Below are 18,436 nucleotides of genomic sequence, written 5' to 3' on the forward strand. Positions count from 1 at the left end.
TCCTGCCAAATGTATGACCATATTAGAGACACATATTTCCCTCAAGATTACACAGACCCACAAATAATTAAAAAAGAAATCCAATTTTCATAAACTCCCATATCTATTGGGTGAAATACCACAGTGTGCAATCACAGCAGCAGGATTTGTGACCTGTTGCCACAAGAAAAGTGCAAGCAGTGAAGAACAAACACCATTATAAATACAACTCATATTTATTTATTTTCCCTTTTGTAGTTGAACTATTTGCTCATCGTTACAACACATAGATATAATATGACATTTGAAATGTCTTTATTCTTTTGGAACTTTCGTGTAATGTTTACTAACATGTTGTTTATTTCACTTTTGTTTATTATCTATTTCACTTGATTTGGCAATGTTAACATATATTTCCCATGCCAATAAAGCCCCTTGAATTGAATTGAGAGAGAGAGAGAGGTGGGCGGTGTTCTGAATGTTAACTGACGAGGGCTGCTGTTCCCTTTAAGAGAGTCATCTTGATACCGCTCTGTCTGGCACGGTGAGGAAATTAAAACTCTACTCACTTTAGTTTCACTCCTGCTTCAATGAAACCCACAGACCCATCACCCTAATACCACACACAGACACAAACACACACACACACACACCTGATCCTACCTCTGTGTTATCGTTTTAAATATTTTCCCCAGTGTATGTGAGTGAGAGATATATAGAGAATGTATCTATGTTATTGTGAGATTGTGCCCCTGCTTGCGGTTCATTGTAAGGCTACTAGGCTCCTGCCTCCATAAAACTCTTTCAATTTAATTTACGACGTCATTTGTCAAAATGTGCCAGTCGGTGGCGGTAGCCATGATTTAACCCAGAAACAGATAATTCTGGCTGCTCACAGCTCCACAAAATGTCTGTCTGATTGTGAGTCTAAATGGAAACCAGATAAGATTAAATCGATTGCTGCATAAGACCCAGCCTTATGACGCGTGCCCAAAGCAGATATGACACACACACACATGCACATACACACACACACACATGCACACACACACACACACACACACACACACACACACACACACACACACACACACACACATGCACACACACACATATACAGACCCAAACCCATGCTACAACACATCTCGCCTATACAATTTACAACATAAGCCCAATCTGACAACACAAAACCCTCCAATACATGCTGTTTACATAAGAGCACTCTACTTTTAGATATGATACATGTGAATAATGTGCAGTATGTTGTAGGTGGTTTAGACTTGGAATTCGCTATGCCACTGTCTGTACATAGCAACAATATCCTCAGGAGACAATCAATAGCTGGAATCAATCAATAGCTGGAATCAATCAAAAGCTAGAATCAAGCAATGAGAACAGTAAAATGAAGGGTTGTTTATTCTGATTGCCATGTGGGAAATTAAGGACAAGATTCAATCCGATCTCGGATTTGGATAAATAAAGGTTATTTATTTGCAGCGTTTACTGTGAATGTGTGAAAATTGCCTTTAAAGCGTACATTGCGGACAAAGCGTGATCGGATTGAATCCCAGCCTAAGGTCCTCCAATATTGCTGTAATGTCCACATTGCTGTAATGTCCACAAATAAGATAATGTTATTTTGTTATAGTGTACTGCGATGTTCCCAGGCAGTCTGTCCCCAGAGAGGTCAGAGCCCCCTCTGTTTGACCTGGATGTGATCCTCAGGTCATGACCTTTGCTTCCAGGTGTGCATTTCTCTGTGTGGGGGTGGTAATTTAGCAGACACTCTTATCCAGAGCAATTTACAGGAGCAATTAGGGTTAAGTGCCCATCAACAGATTTCTCACCTAGTTGGCTCGGGTATTTGAACCAGCGACTGGCCAAACGCTCTTATCCGTTAGGCAACCTGCCGCCCAGTTAAACACCTGCTACAATTCCCTCATGCTGATTCCATGTGTGAGAGAGAGAGAAAGAGGGAGGAGAGAGAGAAACAGAGTGAGGGAGAGAGATTAAAGAATGAGGGAGGAGAGAGAGGAGGAGAAGGGAAGAGAGAGGAAGGGGGAGGAGGGAGAGAGGAAGAGAGCATAGTATTGGCATTGCCTTCCATAGTGTCTCCTAAGTTGAATTCATGTATTTATGGCTGATTCATTGTGGGCCAATAAAGTCATTTAATGGCTGGGATGTCATGGTGACTGATTCTGAGGGTTTGTAGATCAGTCTGTTTGAATGAGTGGCTGAAATATGAGAGCTGATCATTGGCGACAGCTCCTACTATCTCAGCCAATCCAAATACCTTTTCTTATGAAATAACAGTTGAGTCTTGCATTAGGACATTACAATGAAAGGCGTAGGTGTACATTCCAGGTTTTTAATAATGATTCAAAAGGTATTCTGCAGTACGTTTACACAATGATTCAGAAATGGCAAGAAAATGAAAGCAAAAACTCACCACGTTTCCTACCTTACATACCACAGGCCAGTGGATCCCAAACCTTTGTGACCCACCTATGCCCAGCTGGGACCAAGAGTAACTGGCTGCGACCCACCAGAGGGCCCCGACGCACAGTTTGGGAAACACTGCTCTGTAGGCTAGACTCCACACTCCTACTCCTCCAAAAGTAAACATGTTTCTAAACAGCTGTTACCATATATTCTCACGTTTTACAAAGCTGAATGAAACTACTAAATATTTCATAAAATATCAACAGAAACCATCTCCAATATCACATCGATAGCATCATGTTACATTCTACGCTTCTTCACGCCAGAGAAAGCAGCTAAACCTGAAACCGAACCCAAAGCCCACTAAGCTAGGAGAGCAACAGACACGGTTGGTTATCAGCAGTAAACATGGTCTGTAGAGGTTCTATAGAGTTGGCTATAGAGTTCTATAGAGTTCTATAGAGTTGGCACTGAGTGAAGGAGGTTGGTATCAGAGCCATAGATTTAGAAAGTTGGGCCAACTTTTAGAATTTTGAATATTGTTCTAATTCTAGACATACAGTTACATAGCAACATTTAAATGTTCCCCATGTAATGTTAATGGGGAGCTAACATGGCTGCCATAGAATGTTGAAGTGTCATGTCAATGCGTCGTAATGCAGAAACCTCTCTAAGCACATGGCTCTGGTTGGTATGAATGAAACCATGAGAACGGTCTGTGGAGTGTGGACAGTGTCAGTGTGCATCTCTCCTCTCATCTTAGCTCTCTGTCAGTGAACGACTATGGGTGACATCTTGACAGGGTAGAAATGCACAGACCATAGTGCTGCATTTAAAAAATGCGCTGTCAAATTAGGAATACTGCAGATAGCAATTCCCTCGCATGCATTCCATATACACACATGAATTATTGAGCTGCCTTGTCTTTATCTATTGGAATTCTACATAGTTCATCACCATTTCTCATGAAATCACAAAGCTAGCACAAACATATGCTGATAAGGTTGTTAAATAATCATCACAACGTAATTCAACAACATAAACTGGATAATCTCAAGTGAGCAGTACGAATGTAAACATCACTGTAATTCTAGGCAACATTCATCATCTTATTGACATCTCTAATGAAAATAGAATCTCATCAATGAAAGGACTGTATTTTCCCCATACATAGAATCTCATTAGAATCATCGTCTTCGTCTTGATTATGGGAGCAGAAAGACGTATAAGAATTTAGGAATTTAAATTGTTTCTCAAATTCTTCGATTTGTATTCATTTAAAGAATAAATAGTACAGTGTACCATGTCATAAACCTTAAACAAGTATTTTGTCCCAAAAGTAGCTTAAATTGCACAATGATGTTGACTCTGATAAGATTGTTCTCTAAATAGGCTATCGTACAGAGAAAAAAAACATGCTCAAATACAATTTAGTTCACAAGTTTCAGCCCATGGAGTGAACTTGAGCACATAGCCACATCATATACATGTCAAAACATGGACACTGTACTGAAAAAAATTAATGCAAAATCAACATTCAATTCAGCAGCTTCGACATACATAGAAAAATAGGGTTGACAATTTCTCAGATATCCAGCATCTAGAACAGCTCTCTGTAACTCATATATTTGAATGAACCTCCAGTTTCTCTATGTTTTACAGTAAACATGGTTTGGGTAAACTCATCTAAACAGTGTTTAGCTAGAGCAGACTGAATACTAACTTCCCAGAGTCTCAATATGTCATGCAAAGCTCCCAATCATCGGATGATTTGAGCAAAAGTCCAAATAAGACACAAGTATCACAAGTTAGGACACAGCCCTGTAGGACGAGGACCTGTGTTCTGTCTGTCTCACCGTCGAAACCTCCAGCCCTGTAGGAAGAGCTGTGTTCTGTCTGTCTCACCGTGGAAACCTCCAGCCCTGTAGGAAGAGCTGTGTTCTGTCTGTCTCACTGTGGAAACCTCCAGCCCTGTAGGAGGAGGACCTGTGTTCTGTCTGTCTCACCGTGGAAACCTCCAGCCCTGTAGGAGGAGGACATGTGTTCTGTCTGTCTCACTGTGGAAACCTCCAGCCCTGTAGGAGGAGGACCTGTGTTCTGTCTGTCTCACCGTGGAAACCTCCAGCCCTGTAGGAGGAGGACCTGTGTTCTGTCTGTCTCACCGTGGAAACCTCCAGCCCCGTAGGAGGAGGACCTGTGTTCTGTCTGTCTCACCGTGGAAACCTCCAGCCCTGTAGGAAGAGCTGTGTTCTGTCTGTCTCACCGTGGAAACCTCCAGCCCTGTAGGACGAGCTGTGTTCTGTCTGTCTCACCGTGGAAACCTCCAGCCCTGTAGGAGGAGGACCTGTGTTCTGTCTGTCTCACCGTGGAAACCTCCAGCCCCGTAGGAGGAGGACCTGTGTTCTGTCTGTCTCACCGTGGAAACCTCCAGCCCTGTAGGACAAGCTGTGTTCTGTCTGTCTCACTGTGGAAACCTCCAGCCCTGTAGGACGAGCTGTGTTCTGTCTGTCTCACCGTGGAAACCTCCAGCCCTGTAGGAGGAGGACCTGTGTTCTGTCTGTCTCACCGTGGAAACCTCCAGCCCTGTAGGAGGAGGACCTGTGTTCTGTCTGTCTCACCGTGGAAACCTCCAGCCCTGTAGGAAGAGCTGTGTTCTGTCTGTCTCACCGTGGAAACCTCCAGCCCTGTAGGAGGAGGACCTGTGTTCTGTCTGTCTCACCGTGGAAACCTCCAGCCCCGTAGGAGGAGGACCTGTGTTCTGTCTGTCTCACCGTGGAAACCTCCAGCCCTGTAGGAAGAGCTGTGTTCTGTCTGTCTCACTGTGGAAACCTCCAGCCCTGTAGGACAAGCTGTGTTCTGTCTGTCTCACTGTGGAAACCTCCAGCCCTGTAGGAGGAGGACCTGTGTTCTGTCTGTCTCACTGTGGAAACCTCCAGCCCTGTAGGAAGAGCTGTGTTCTGTCTGTCTCACTGTGGAAACCTCCAGCCCTGTAGGACGAGCTGTGTTCTGTCTGTCTCACTGTGGAAACCTCCAGCCCTGTAGGAAGAGCTGTGTTCTGTCTGTCTCACTGTGGAAACCTCCAGCCCTGTAGGAGGAGGACCTGTGTTCTGTCTGTCTCACTGTGGAAACCTCCAGCCCTGTAGGAAGAGCTGTGTTCTGTCTGTCTCACTGTGGAAACCTCCAGCCCTGTAGGACGAGCTGTGTTCTGTCTGTCTCACCGTGGAAACCTCCAGCCCTGTAGGAGGAGGACCTGTGTTCTGTCTGTCTCACCGTGGAAACCTCCAGCCCTGTAGGAAGAGCTGTGTTCTGTCTGTCTCACCGTGGAAACCTCCAGCCCTGTAGGAGGAGGACCTGTGTTCTGTCTGTCTCACCGTGGAAACCTCCAGCCCCGTAGGAGGAGGACCTGTGTTCTGTCTGTCTCACCGTGGAAACCTCCAGCCCTGTAGGAAGAGCTGTGTTCTGTCTGTCTCACTGTGGAAACCTCCAGCCCTGTAGGACAAGCTGTGTTCTGTCTGTCTCACTGTGGAAACCTCCAGCCCTGTAGGAGGAGGACCTGTGTTCTGTCTGTCTCACTGTGGAAACCTCCAGCCCTGTAGGAAGAGCTGTGTTCTGTCTGTCTCACTGTGGAAACCTCCAGCCCTGTAGGACGAGCTGTGTTCTGTCTGTCTCACTGTGGAAACCTCCAGCCCTGTAGGAAGAGCTGTGTTCTGTCTGTCTCACTGTGGAAACCTCCAGCCCTGTAGGAGGAGGACCTGTGTTCTGTCTGTCTCACTGTGGAAACCTCCAGCCCTGTAGGAAGAGCTGTGTTCTGTCTGTCTCACTGTGGAAACCTCCAGCCCTGTAGGACGAGCTGTGTTCTGTCTGTCTCACCGTGGAAACCTCCAGCCCTGTAGGAGGAGGACCTGTGTTCTGTCTGTCTCACCGTGGAAACCTCCAGCCCTGTAGGAAGAGCTGTGTTCTGTCTGTCTCACTGTGGAAACCTCCAGCCCTGTAGGACGAGCTGTGTTCTGTCTGTCTCACTGTGGAAACCTCCAGCCCTGTAGGAAGAGCTGTGTTCTGTCTGTCTCACTGTGGAAACCTCCAGCCCTGTAGGACGAGCTGTGTTCTGTCTGTCTCACCGTGGAAACCTCCAGCCCTGTAGGAGGAGGACCTGTGTTCTGTCTGTCTCACTGTGGAAACCTCCAGCCCTGTAGGAAGAGCTGTGTTCTGTCTGTCTCACCGTGGAAACCTCCAGCCCTGTAGGAAGAGCTGTGTTCTGTCTGTCTCACTGTGGAAACCTCCAGCCCTAGCTGATGTGTGTGCCTTTTTACTTTCACAAATATGAGCTCAGGTCAGTTTTTCTCAGATCAGTTTAGCATTTCTAGGGTTGATCGTAGTATTGTTTATAGGAAACAGCCCTATAAACAATAGAATGGAATATGAGGCGTTACTGTGGATCCTGTGTTTCTGCCAAGGCAGCAGGGTAGAGTACCTCAGAGCAGCCCAGGGGGGCAACATGGAGTCAAAGTGCTGAGTCAACCTGCTGCTACATACCGTCATCACATAGATATACACTGGCTTAACCACACACACACACACACACACACACACACACACACACACACACACACACACACACACACACACACACACACACACACACACACACACACACACACAGAACAAGCTGCTTCACACTACTGTGCTATCTCATCATAAATACAGGTAAATTACACTCCATAGCCACAACAAAGTTATCTCTATCTCAACATTGTTTAAAGGTCATAGGTCAATGGCACTGTTCTGGGATGAATGGTTTCTTAGATGGTTTTATTTAGAAGGGAGAGGGGTGTGTATAGCTATGATACAGACTGAGGTCAGACTCCAGATTCCAGACTACAACATCTAAAGCGTGACTTGCACCCAGTACAGATGTGTGTCCTGTATGGGTCATGTATGTGTCCTGTATGTGTATGTAATGGGTATGGGTAGTATTGCTTTACGTTTGAAAATCTGGAATATATTTATATAGAAAATATCCAAAACAATAAAAACAGTTGACTTTTACGAAACCACTTATTTCCCAACAAGCTACCCTCCCTCCCAAGCCATCACCCTTTGGCACGATAATATTTTTAATGTATTTTTGTATTTATAACGTATAATGATTTTTTTGTAATAGAATTACTAGACATTTGAATAGTAACATACACTCTCACATTCAATCTAACACTTTTTTCTTCTCCATATTGGTACTGTATATGCCATAACATAATCATCATTTTAAAAACATTTATTTTTGTAAATCTATTTTTTCCTTTTTTTACCTTTTTGATATGTAAATGGCATAATTTAGGATCTGTCATTGCATGCCCTTGTTATGTACAGAACCACTATGTCTGAGAGAAGCTGTTCTCTCTACTGGCCACTGGGTAAGTGGGCAGTGGAACCATGTCACAGGCTTACGTTTATTGTCATGAATCTTGCCCTGGAGGCAGAACTGAGCGATTTCCGCTAGAAGGGTCAGTCAAAATTGGCAATATTGTAAAAGTTAATGAAAACAAAAAATAGCTTTTTGGTCATAATTTAATGTTAGGGTTATGCATTAGGGTTAGCAGTGTTGTTAAGGTTAGGGTTAAGGTTAGGGTTAGGTTTGAAATCAGATTTTATGACTTTGTGGCTGGCAGGTTAGTGTTTTTCGTCATGAATCTTGTTCTGGATTTTAAACCTGACTTTGCAGCTGGCATACCTAAGAGGAAATCACTCAGTTCTGCCTCCAGGACAAGAAACATGACAATAAACGTCAACCTGCTTGTGGCTATGCCAGCTAGTGACCACTCTGCAGAGCTGCCTCCATAGCAAGACTAATGACAATAAATGCCAACCTGCTACAAAGTCACATACATTCTTATGCCAGAAATGGATCCGTTTTTGCTAAATTCCTCGGGATCTCGTAAATATTCTCATTCTGGCCCTCCTAGCTCTAGGGCCAGAGGGGATACACAGTGTGCTAAAACATATACAAGCCCTTCTGACACCGGGAAGCAAGCATGACTTTGACCCCCTGTCTAAGACTGACATCAGTCTCAGACAGGGGGCTGGGTGTCTAGTTCACTTTAGTTAGATTGATTGATTTTACTACTTGAATCAGGACAGTTTTCTAGCACGTTACCGACTACTGTATAACTGTTCAATACTGGTTAGTTTAGTAGAATGCCTCCTCAGAATCACAGACACAGAGGTGTGGAAAGTTTGGTCCCAACGCTTCAGGAATCATTTAGAAAATATTTTACATTCAAACTTCTGAAGTAATCAATAGTCCAAAAGACCTCAAAGAGCAGAGAAACACTGACGAGAGAGAGAGGGAGAGGGAGAGAGGGGGAGAGGGAGAGGGAGGCAGAGGGAGAGAGAGGGAGAGGGAGAGAGGGGGAGAGGGAGAGGGAGGCAGAGGGAGAGAGAGGGAGAGGGAGAGGGAGAGAGGGGGAGAGGGAGAGGGAGAGAGGGGGAGAGGGAGAGGGAGGCAGAGGGAGAGAGGGGGAGAGGGGGAGAGGGAGAGAGGAGGGAGAGGGAGAGGGAGAGAGGGGGAGAGGGAGAGAGGGGGAGAGGGAGAGGGAGAGAGTATTTCATACTTTACATGGTATGTATAAACAGAAGCATCTGATATTTAGATACCATCCAAGATCTTTTTGTATTTACACTTTTCCCTACAACAGCCGATATGCACGTGTTTATGTGTGTGGGCGTGTGTTTGTGTGTTTATGTGTGTGTGTGTGTGTTTATGTGTCTGTGTTTATGTGTGTGTGCGTGTGTTTATGTGTGTGTGTGTGTGTTTATGTGTGTGTGTGTGTGTTTATGTGTGTGTGTTTATGTGTGTGTGCGTGTGTTTATGTGTGTGTGCATGTGTTAATGTGTGTGTGCATGTGTTTATGTGCATGTGTTTATGTGTGTGTGTGTGTGTGTGTGTGTGTGTGTGTGTGTGTGTGTGTGTGTGTGTGTGTGTGTGTGTGTGTGTGTGTGTGTGTGTGTGGCGTGTCAGTGGCCATAGCTGCTCTGCTCAGCCCTTGTGGTTATTCCATGTGTGTTCATGGCAGCATGTGTCTATGCAGGTGCCCCCTCCCTCGATGCCGCCCACAATAAACATCTCTAATTAGTTGACAGCCATTTTAGTTTAAGGCCACTACCAAAACAATGACCAAACACACCTCTAAGGAGAGACTTCTGGCCATACGTTTAAACACCAGAACGCTAGAAGTATTTTTGTAGTCCTTGTTCTCACTCTGGATGCCAAAAAAAACTACAATCCCCACGTTATACCTCGCCTCGCTGCTCACTGAACACATGTAAACACAAACACTGCAGGTCACCGTCTAATGCCATCACACGATGATGTGTCCTGTTCCTGTCCCTCCTAGCCAGTAAAGGGCTTTCACCTCTCTGAGGGACTGGTCAATCTCCTCTCGTCCTCTTTTCCTCTCGTCCTCCACAAGGCAGCCATCACCATTATCTCCCCCAAGAGACTGTTCTTTCTCAGGTCCCTCTCCTTCTTCGTCCTTCCACTCTCCTCCTCTTCTCCTCATCTCCTCTCATCCCTCTCTCACAGTGAGGAAGAGCTCTGGCTGTAGTTTCTCAGGGTCAGCATTTCGTATTTGGGCGGAGGGGACGAGGACGGGGGCAGACACAAGGTGGACTCTGAGACCGGGGAGCCACTGCCTGACCCCAGCGAATCACGGAAGGGCGAGGGCGGGGTCAGATTCATTAGCTCCTCCTCCAGCTCTGCTCTCCTTAGAGGGGACTCCACCACCACAGTGAGGTGTCGCACCGGAGAGGGGGAGGCCTGAGGGTGAGTTAGGAGGCGAGGGTGAGGGTGAGGGAGACGGTGAGGGGAGTGTGGCAGGGGGTGAGCGAGGCAGGCGTGTCCCCCTACGTAGGACTCTACAGGGGGGAGGGGCTGGACGTCAGCGTATGTGGTCATGGTGGGGGGGAGGGGGATCTCCCGGGGTAGGAGGAAGGGGTCTGTAGGGTGGGAGGGCATCAGGGTGTGTGTGTGGGCATGTGTGTGAGAGTGTGTGGGGGACGGGGAGAGCATCATGCTGTTGAGCTCGCTGATGTTGGCAGTGAAACGGTTAACCACGCAGCTGATTTGATCCATCAGAGAACTGTCGCACACATCACCCCCGCCGACAGAACCCCCGGTCAGGTAGGTTGGTACGCCCATCACAAGTGGCTCCTCCCTTAGTCCCACCCCATGCAGGTGCTGGCTGACAGTACTGATTGGTGAAGGGGTCTGGGGCCGGTAGGTGATTGGGTATCTCTCCTCGGCGTATCTCTCCTCTGCCTCTGTGAGCTCGTACAGGGTCTTGTCTGCGTCAAGGTGGGAGTGGGAGTGGGGGAGGGAGGACATGTGGCGGGGCAGGTCAGCGCCCCCACTGTAGCGCCCCTCTGGGGTCTTGGAGAAAGGCTTGATGACAGCTGTCTGGTTGTTCTCCTTCCTCTTGATGTGGAACGACAGGCGCTGCCACAGGTGGTTCCCACGGGAACCCCGCTCCGTCTGGGCCCAGGATACTGACTTCCCATTGGAGCTGCAGAGAAACAGGAAGTGAAAACAGGAAATGAAACAAGTGTGTTTCAGCTGGTGCATAACAGTGTAGAAATCATTTTCTCTATTCCTCCTCTCCACCTTTAACTCCCCTCTCTGTCCTCCTCTTCTCTCTCTCCCCCCATCTCTCTCTCTCTCTCTCTCTCTCTCTCAATTGTCAGGTTAATTAGTGTGATTAATCTATAATGGAGCTTCTGATTAAATCATGCTGATGTGGCTAGGGGTGGGAGGACTCTAGTGAGACTCATATAACCTCAGCAAACAGACACCAACACAAACACACACACACACACACACACACAGAAAACAAGGGGAGAAAGATGGAAAGCGGAGGGGGAAGAGGTATATTTCTGACACATCGTATAATGGTCTGATTGTAAACTTGCTTGCCAAGCGAGACGGTAACCAGCTGACTAAAGAGAATGTCCTTTTCCCTTGTATTCTGTGGAGCAGCACTGTCATTTCATAGGGCTTCTTGATCATGTGGTTGTTCCATTAGAGAGAGGTTGACCTTTAGCTCGTCCTCTTCAACTTGTTTTCTATCTCCCTTTCTCTCTCTCCCCCCTCTCTCTTTCTCCCCCCTCTCACTCTCTCCCCCTCTCCCTTTCTCCTGGAAAGTTACGTCTGCATAATCAGGTATGTGGGTCGGACTCAGGTCAGACAGAGAGACAGACTTACAGTGGCTGAGGAAGCATTGACTCAGATGGCCCTCATTGAAGTGGCCCTGCACTAAAAAGGCTGTTACTGAAACGGCCCTCAAATGAGATTCACTTAGCGACAGTGACCCATCACTGATCTCTGTGCCCTCCTCAGCTAAATGCTACCTCCTGTGTGACCCCACACAGGCTCGACAGGATCTCTCTGTATTCCCTGCTACACACACACACACGCATTCAAGCACACACACACACACCTGAGTGTCTCTCCGGCGGAGCCGCGTCGCCTCCAGAGGTTGACCAGGCTGGAGGAGCGGCTGGCGGCCGAGGAGGACTTCCCGTCGCCCACGTGCATGCGCACCACCGTGCTCGTAGTGAAGGCACTGCGCACGTTACGCTCCGGCTTGGCCAGGATGATGTACACCTGGAGAGAGACAGAAGAGCTTCATAACCCTTCATAACAATATATAAGCACTATATAACACCTGTTATAACCCTTCACAAGCCCCTTATAACCAAACACAACATTCCAAAAAACATTCCTTTTCAAGTCCCTCAGTCGAGCACCTGATTCCTTTTTTGTTAAAGCGGAAGTTTGTTTCTATCTGTCCTGTGTGTCTTACCTTGGGTACGAACAGGCAGCAGAGCGCCACCGTGGCACTGAGGCTGACGCTGAAGCACATGGTGATGATCTTGTAGTTGGAGCCGAAGTAGATGGGGACGAAGGCCAGCCAGATGATGCAGGTGGTGTACATGGTGAAGGCGATGTACTTGGCCTCGTTGAAGTTGGCCGGGACGTTGCGCGTCTTGAAGGCGTAGAAGGTGCAGCTCAGGATCAGCAGGCCATTGTAGCCCAGCGGCCCCACCACGCCCAGGTTGGTGGTGTAACAGATGCGGTTGACCTGCCGGATGCTGGGGTAGTCGTGGATCACCTGCAGGTAGTAGAGACATCAGTATCAGCGCGTACATACACTGAGCGGACACAGACTGACCAAGTGAATGCAGGTAAAAGCTATTACTTCTTATTGATGTCACTTGTTAAATCTACTTCAATCAGTGTAGATGAAGGGGAGGAGACAGGTGCAACTCAATATTAGGAAGGTGTTCTTAATGTTTTGTACACTCAGTGTAGATGCTGTACAGTATGTATACAGTCAGAAAGTGGGTTTGGTCAACTGTAGAGGTGGAGGCCGTGTTGGCACCAGGGTTTTCACTTCAGCCAGTTCAGCAAGTAAATGTATCATTCACTTCATTCGTTAAGAGGCAGTCTCAGACCCTCAGACTGACAATTCCCTGCCACCCCCAGCTGACACACACGCACACACACACACACACATACACACACCCAGCAGGCACAGCCTACCTGTGGGGGCTCCATGAGGAAGAGAGCCACTATGATGCCCAGCTGCAGCAGGATGAGTAGAGAGGCGATGACCAGCTGGGCGCAGGCAGACATGAACCTTGGCTTCTTAGTACAAATCTTCTTCTTACTGCCAGCCAGGATACGGGCTATACGGTTAGTCTGCAACAACAACAACAACACAGCCAGGATACGGGCTATACGGTTAGTCTGCAACAACAACATAGCCAGGATACGGGCTATACGGTTAGTCTGCAACAACAACAACAACACAGCCAGGATACGGGCTATACGGTTAGTCTGCAACAACAACAACAACACAGCCAGGATACAGGCTATACAGTTAGTCTGCAACAACAACAACAACACAGCCAGGATACAGGCTATACGGTTAGTCTGCAACAACAACAGCAAGACAGCCAGGATACGGGCTATACAGTTAGTCTGCAACAACAACAACAACACAGCCAGGATACGGGCTATACGGTTAGTCTGCAACAACAACAACAACACAGCCAGGATACGGGCTATACAGTTAGTCTGCAACAACAACACAGCCAGGATACGGTCTATACAGTTAGTCTGCAACAACAACACAGCCAGGATATGGGCTATACAGTTAGTCTGCAACAACAACAACAACACAGCCAGGATACGGGCTATACAGTTAGTCTGCAACAACAACATAGCCAGGATATGGGCTATACAGTTAGTCTGCAACAACAACAACACAGCAAGGAAACGGGCTATACAGTTAGTCTGCAACAACAACACCAACACAGCCAGGATACAGGCTATACAGTTAATCTGCAACAACAACAACAACAACACAGCCAGGATACGGGCTATACAGTTAGTCTGCAACAACAACAACAACACAGCCAGGATACGGGCTATACAGTTAGTCTGCAACATCAACAACAACACATCCAGGATACGGTCTATACAGTTAGTCTGCAACAACAACAACAACACAGCCAGGATACAGGCTATACAGTTAGTCTGCAACAACAACACAGCCAGGATACGGTCTATACAGTTAGTCTGCAACAACAACACATCCAGGATATGGGCTATACAGTTAGTCTGCAACAACAACAACAACACAGCCAGGATACGGGCTATACAGTTAGTCTGCAACAACAACACAGCCAGGATACGGGCTATACAGTTAGTCTGCAACAACAACAACAACACAGCCAGGATATGGATTATACAGTTAGTCTGCAATAACAAACACGACAGAGAGAATGAATGAATGAATGAATAGACTTTATAGCGGGAGAGAAAGGGGAAATCTGTAATAATGACTTCAAACAGTCTGTTTGTGAGATACTCATGTCTAGATGTACAAGGACATGGTAGGTGAAAGAATCAAGGTAAAGAGGGGCTTGATGATGTACCTTGGTGACCAGGGCAGAGTAGCTCATGGCAGGGGACAGGCCTATGCCCAATCTCTGTAGGTAGCAGTGTGCAGCGTGGGGCTTGGCGATGAGACTGAAGGTACAGAGATAGCCCAGACAGATCCCAGCCAGGATGATGTAACAAAGCTCTCGGCTAGACGACTTCACCACCGGAGTGTCCCGGAACCTACACCCACACAGTTTATTTTATAACCTTATAACAAATATACTAATTTACAGTTAAAATTACATGTTGAAAACAATCCCAGTGCCATACCACGTTGGAAACAAGTGGAATTGCTTTAACGCGTTATCCCCTGGGTTGTATTTTCCCAATATATCAACCAACAACAGAGTAAAATCACAAAAGTTTGAATATAACATTGACTTTCACATTTATTATGTTAAAATCCACAAGTTGTTACCTGATGAAGACGGAGGTGACGAAGAATGTGGCACAGAGTCCCAGACAAGCAAAGACCACAGCAGCGATGGGCTCTGGGTCCCCCCAACGCAGGTACTCCACTGGGATAGGGTCACAGCCTGGAGGGGGGAGGAGGTGGAGAGAGAAAGGGAAAGCAAGAGGTTAAAAACAAACAGCATTGATACGTTTCTCTTTCTTTCTTTCTCTCTCTTTTTCTCTGGATTTAATTACCCCTCCTTTTTTCTCACCTTCACTGTCTCATGTGCCCTCCTCTCTCTCCCTCTCTTTCTCTTTCTCTTTCTCTTTCTCTTTCTCTTTCTCTTTCTCTTTCTCTTTCTCTTTCTCTTTCTCTTTCTCTCTCTCCCGCTGTCCCCCCACCCCTCCTGGGCTGTGAGACAAGTCTCATTAATTAAAGGGACAGTTCTAATTAGGTGCTGGTGTAATGCTAGCTGAAAATACAGCCCGGAACCGGCGGGTCAGTCCAAGACAGAACACCAGAGACGCCAAACCAGACAGAACACCGCCGCCACACTGCCGTTAAAATAGATGAAGTCATTTAACGCCTCTACCTTTAACACAGTCTATAAAGTTAAATTAATCAGTGAAGTAGTTAAGCTTTTAGACATCAACAGCGTAATTGCTGAATGGGAGTGGAGGTACCATTAAGAGAAGAAACAGTAACTCTGGAAGACACTGTTTACTAAAGTTACATTCAACTCAACTTTAGTCACTCAGGAACTTTGTATTGAGGCCTCCCCTGCTCCAACCTTAAATCAAATCCATTTCAATACATTCATCCAACTATTTTTTTCCATCCATCTGTCCATTTATTTTCTCTCTCTCTCTCTGTCGCTCTCTCTCTCTCTCTGTGTCTCTCGCTTTCACTCTGTCTCTCTCTCTCTCTCTCTCTCTCTCTCTCTCTCTCTCTCTCTCTCTCTCTCTCTCTCTCTCTCTCTCTCTCTCTCTCTCAGTGTGGCCCTTCACTAATGCAGGAGTGAGTTTGAGAGGTAAATGAAAATGTTTACTCATCGTCACTACAGCAGTTACAGTGCCGCCGGGAGCTACCCACAGCCACAGTCACACTTACTGTCCTGATGTAATGACTCTTCTACAGCTGCTAAACGTGAGCGCTTACTTCTCTCCTGTGTACTTCTCTCCTTTCCTTAAAGAGTTGCTGTAGAATACTCCAGTAAAGTGTGGAATCTGTGTTCGCAGCTGTGATGCATTGGGCTCATGTTTTAAACATTGGCGCTTGCTGGCTAGCAGCTGTATAATGATGAGCAGTCGAATGCATTACAGAACAATATCCATAGCTCCACTAAAATACATTTGCATAGACAATTGCCCTCAATACAGAATAATTAGTGCAGTGGTGACCATGCCAGTGTCAAATTAAGAAGAGAAGGAAGAGAGAGGGAGAGAGGAGGAAGAGATAGGGAGAGAGGAGGAAGAGAGAGGAGAGAGGAGAAAGAGAGAGGGAGAGAGAGGGAGAGAGGAGGAAGAGAGAGGGAGAGAGGTGGAAGAGAGAGGGAGAGAGAGGGAGAGAGGAGGAAGAGAGAGGGAGAGAGAAGAGAGGGAGAGAGGAGGAAGAGAGAGGGAGAGAGGAGGAAGAGAGAGAGGGAGAGAGGAGGAAGACAGAGGGAGAGAGAGGGAGAGAGGAGGAAGAGAGAGGGAGAGAGGAGGAAGAGAGAGGGAGAGAGGAGGAAGAGAGAGGGAGAGACAGGGAGAGAGGAGGAAGAGAGAGGGAGAGAGGAGGAAGAGAGAGGGAGAGAGAGGGAGAGAGGAGGGAGAGAGGAGGAAGAGAGAGGGAGAGAGGGAGAGAAGAGGAAGAGAGAGGGAGAGAGGAGGGAGAGAGAGGGAGAGAGGAGGAAGAGAGAGGAAGAGAGATGGAGAGGGAGGGAGAGAGGAGGAAGAGAGAGGGAGAGAGGAGGGAGAGGGAGAGAGGAGGAAGGATAATTAGCTGCTTCTATGGAAATAGTACAGATTCAGAGATCAGTGTATACTGTGTGTGTGTGTGTGCGTGTTTTTGCGTGATTGTCTCTCAGTAGTAACTGAGAGAATAGCTAACATCCATTCGGCTGTAATAGGACAGCATGCTGAGGAGCATCAGACAATCACTTCTCTACGAAGTTCCATTTATACTGTGACTGACTGACTGACACACAGACACACACACACACACAGACACACACACAGACACACAGACACGCACACACACACAGACACAGACACACACACACACACACACAGACACACACACACACACACACACAAACACACACACTGTCACGACTTCCGCCAAGGCTGCCTCCCCTCCTTGTTCGGGCAGGTTTCGGCGTTCGTCGTCACCGGCTAACTAGCTGCTGCCGATCCATTTATCATCACTCCACTTGTCTTGTCTAATTAATCACACACACCTGGTTCTTATCCCCAATTAGTCATTGTATAAGTGTTCCCTCTGCTTCCTTGTCTGTGTGTGATTGTTTGTAGTGAGCTGTGTGTAGCTCGGTTGAGCTACCCTTACCTTGTTGTTGCCAGGGTAGATATTTCCCCTGTGCCTGAGTTTTGTTGTCGCATGCTTGCGCAACTGTTTATCGACGGAATAAACTCTTTGGATGCGTATTACTCTCCTGCGCCTGACTCCTTCTATCACACGCATCACAGAATCACCCAACCGCTATGGAGTCAGCGGGAGAAGAGCGCATGCCTGGATTCATGGCACGGGTCCAGGAGCACTCCACGATGCTGGCCAGCTTGGGGGAAGCGATGGATCGGGTTCTTCAGGTAGTCTAACGCCTGGAGAGGAGCAGACCCGATCTGTCGAGACCAGCTGGCCAACCAGATCCAGCCACCTACACCCCAGCACCAGGAGGGATCCAGATATCCCGTCCACGGGCATTTGAGGGGACAGCGGCGCTGTGCCAGGGATTCCTCCTCCAATTGGAGCTTTACTTCGCCAGCATTAGGCCGGCACCATCGGAGCGGGAGAAGGTGTCCGTCCTCGTTTCCTGCCTCTGTGAAAAAGCCCTGGAGTGGGCCAACGCGGTGTGGAACGAAGGAGGAGCCTCATTGGAGGACTACAGGGAGTTCGCTCGCCTCTTTCGGGCGGTATTCGACCACCCGCCCGAGAGGCGGGTGAGCGACTGGTCCACCTGAGGCAGGGGACGAGGACCGCACAGGACTTCGTGTTGGAGTTCCGGACGCTGGCAGCGGGGTCCGGGTGGAACGAGCGGGCCCTGATCGACCATTTCCGGTGCCATCTGCGGGAGGACATCCGACGGGAGCTAGCCTGCCGGGACACCATGTTGTCCTTCAATAAACTGGTGGACATGGCCATTCGGATGGACAACCTGCTGGCAGCCAGAGGACGTCCTGGTAGGGGTCTGCCCGCTTCCACCCCGGAAGACTCGGACCTCGAGCCGATGGAGCTGGGTGGAGCTGCCAGTCAAGAGAGCGGAGGAGGACAGCGACAGTGCCACTCTGGTGGCACGAAGGGAATATCCACCACACGTCGTAGTCAACGTTCTTTTAGGCCTGGAGGCGAAAGGCAGGGCTCTCACGCATCACCCCAGGTATCGAACACCCACACTTGTTCAG

The 18,436-nt window shown here is 47.7% G+C and overlaps 1 protein-coding gene across 1 annotated transcript in view; it reads right to left on the reverse strand.

Annotated features, from left to right (window-relative positions):
• Positions 1-9,994: 9,994 nt before the first annotated feature.
• Positions 9,995-18,436, reverse strand: part of LOC311122540 (metabotropic glutamate receptor 5-like) — a gene marked incomplete at both ends in the record, with an annotated part of 37,458 nt that continues 29,016 nt past the window's right edge. The window contains 7 exons of the mRNA XM_084196883.1: positions 9,995-10,234; positions 10,325-10,979; positions 11,910-12,076; positions 12,276-12,584; positions 13,016-13,174; positions 14,416-14,602; positions 14,841-14,958. Coding sequence (XP_084053009.1) covers positions 9,995-10,234; positions 10,325-10,979; positions 11,910-12,076; positions 12,276-12,584; positions 13,016-13,174; positions 14,416-14,602; positions 14,841-14,958 — 1,835 coding nt within the window. The remainder of the gene's footprint in view (positions 10,235-10,324; positions 10,980-11,909; positions 12,077-12,275; positions 12,585-13,015; positions 13,175-14,415; positions 14,603-14,840; positions 14,959-18,436) is intronic.

This window comes from Coregonus lavaretus (assembly GCF_964263955.1).
Source record: "Coregonus lavaretus genome assembly, contig: HAP1_SCAFFOLD_600, whole genome shotgun sequence".
In the NCBI taxonomy this organism is placed as follows: Eukaryota; Metazoa; Chordata; class Actinopteri; order Salmoniformes; family Salmonidae; genus Coregonus; species Coregonus lavaretus.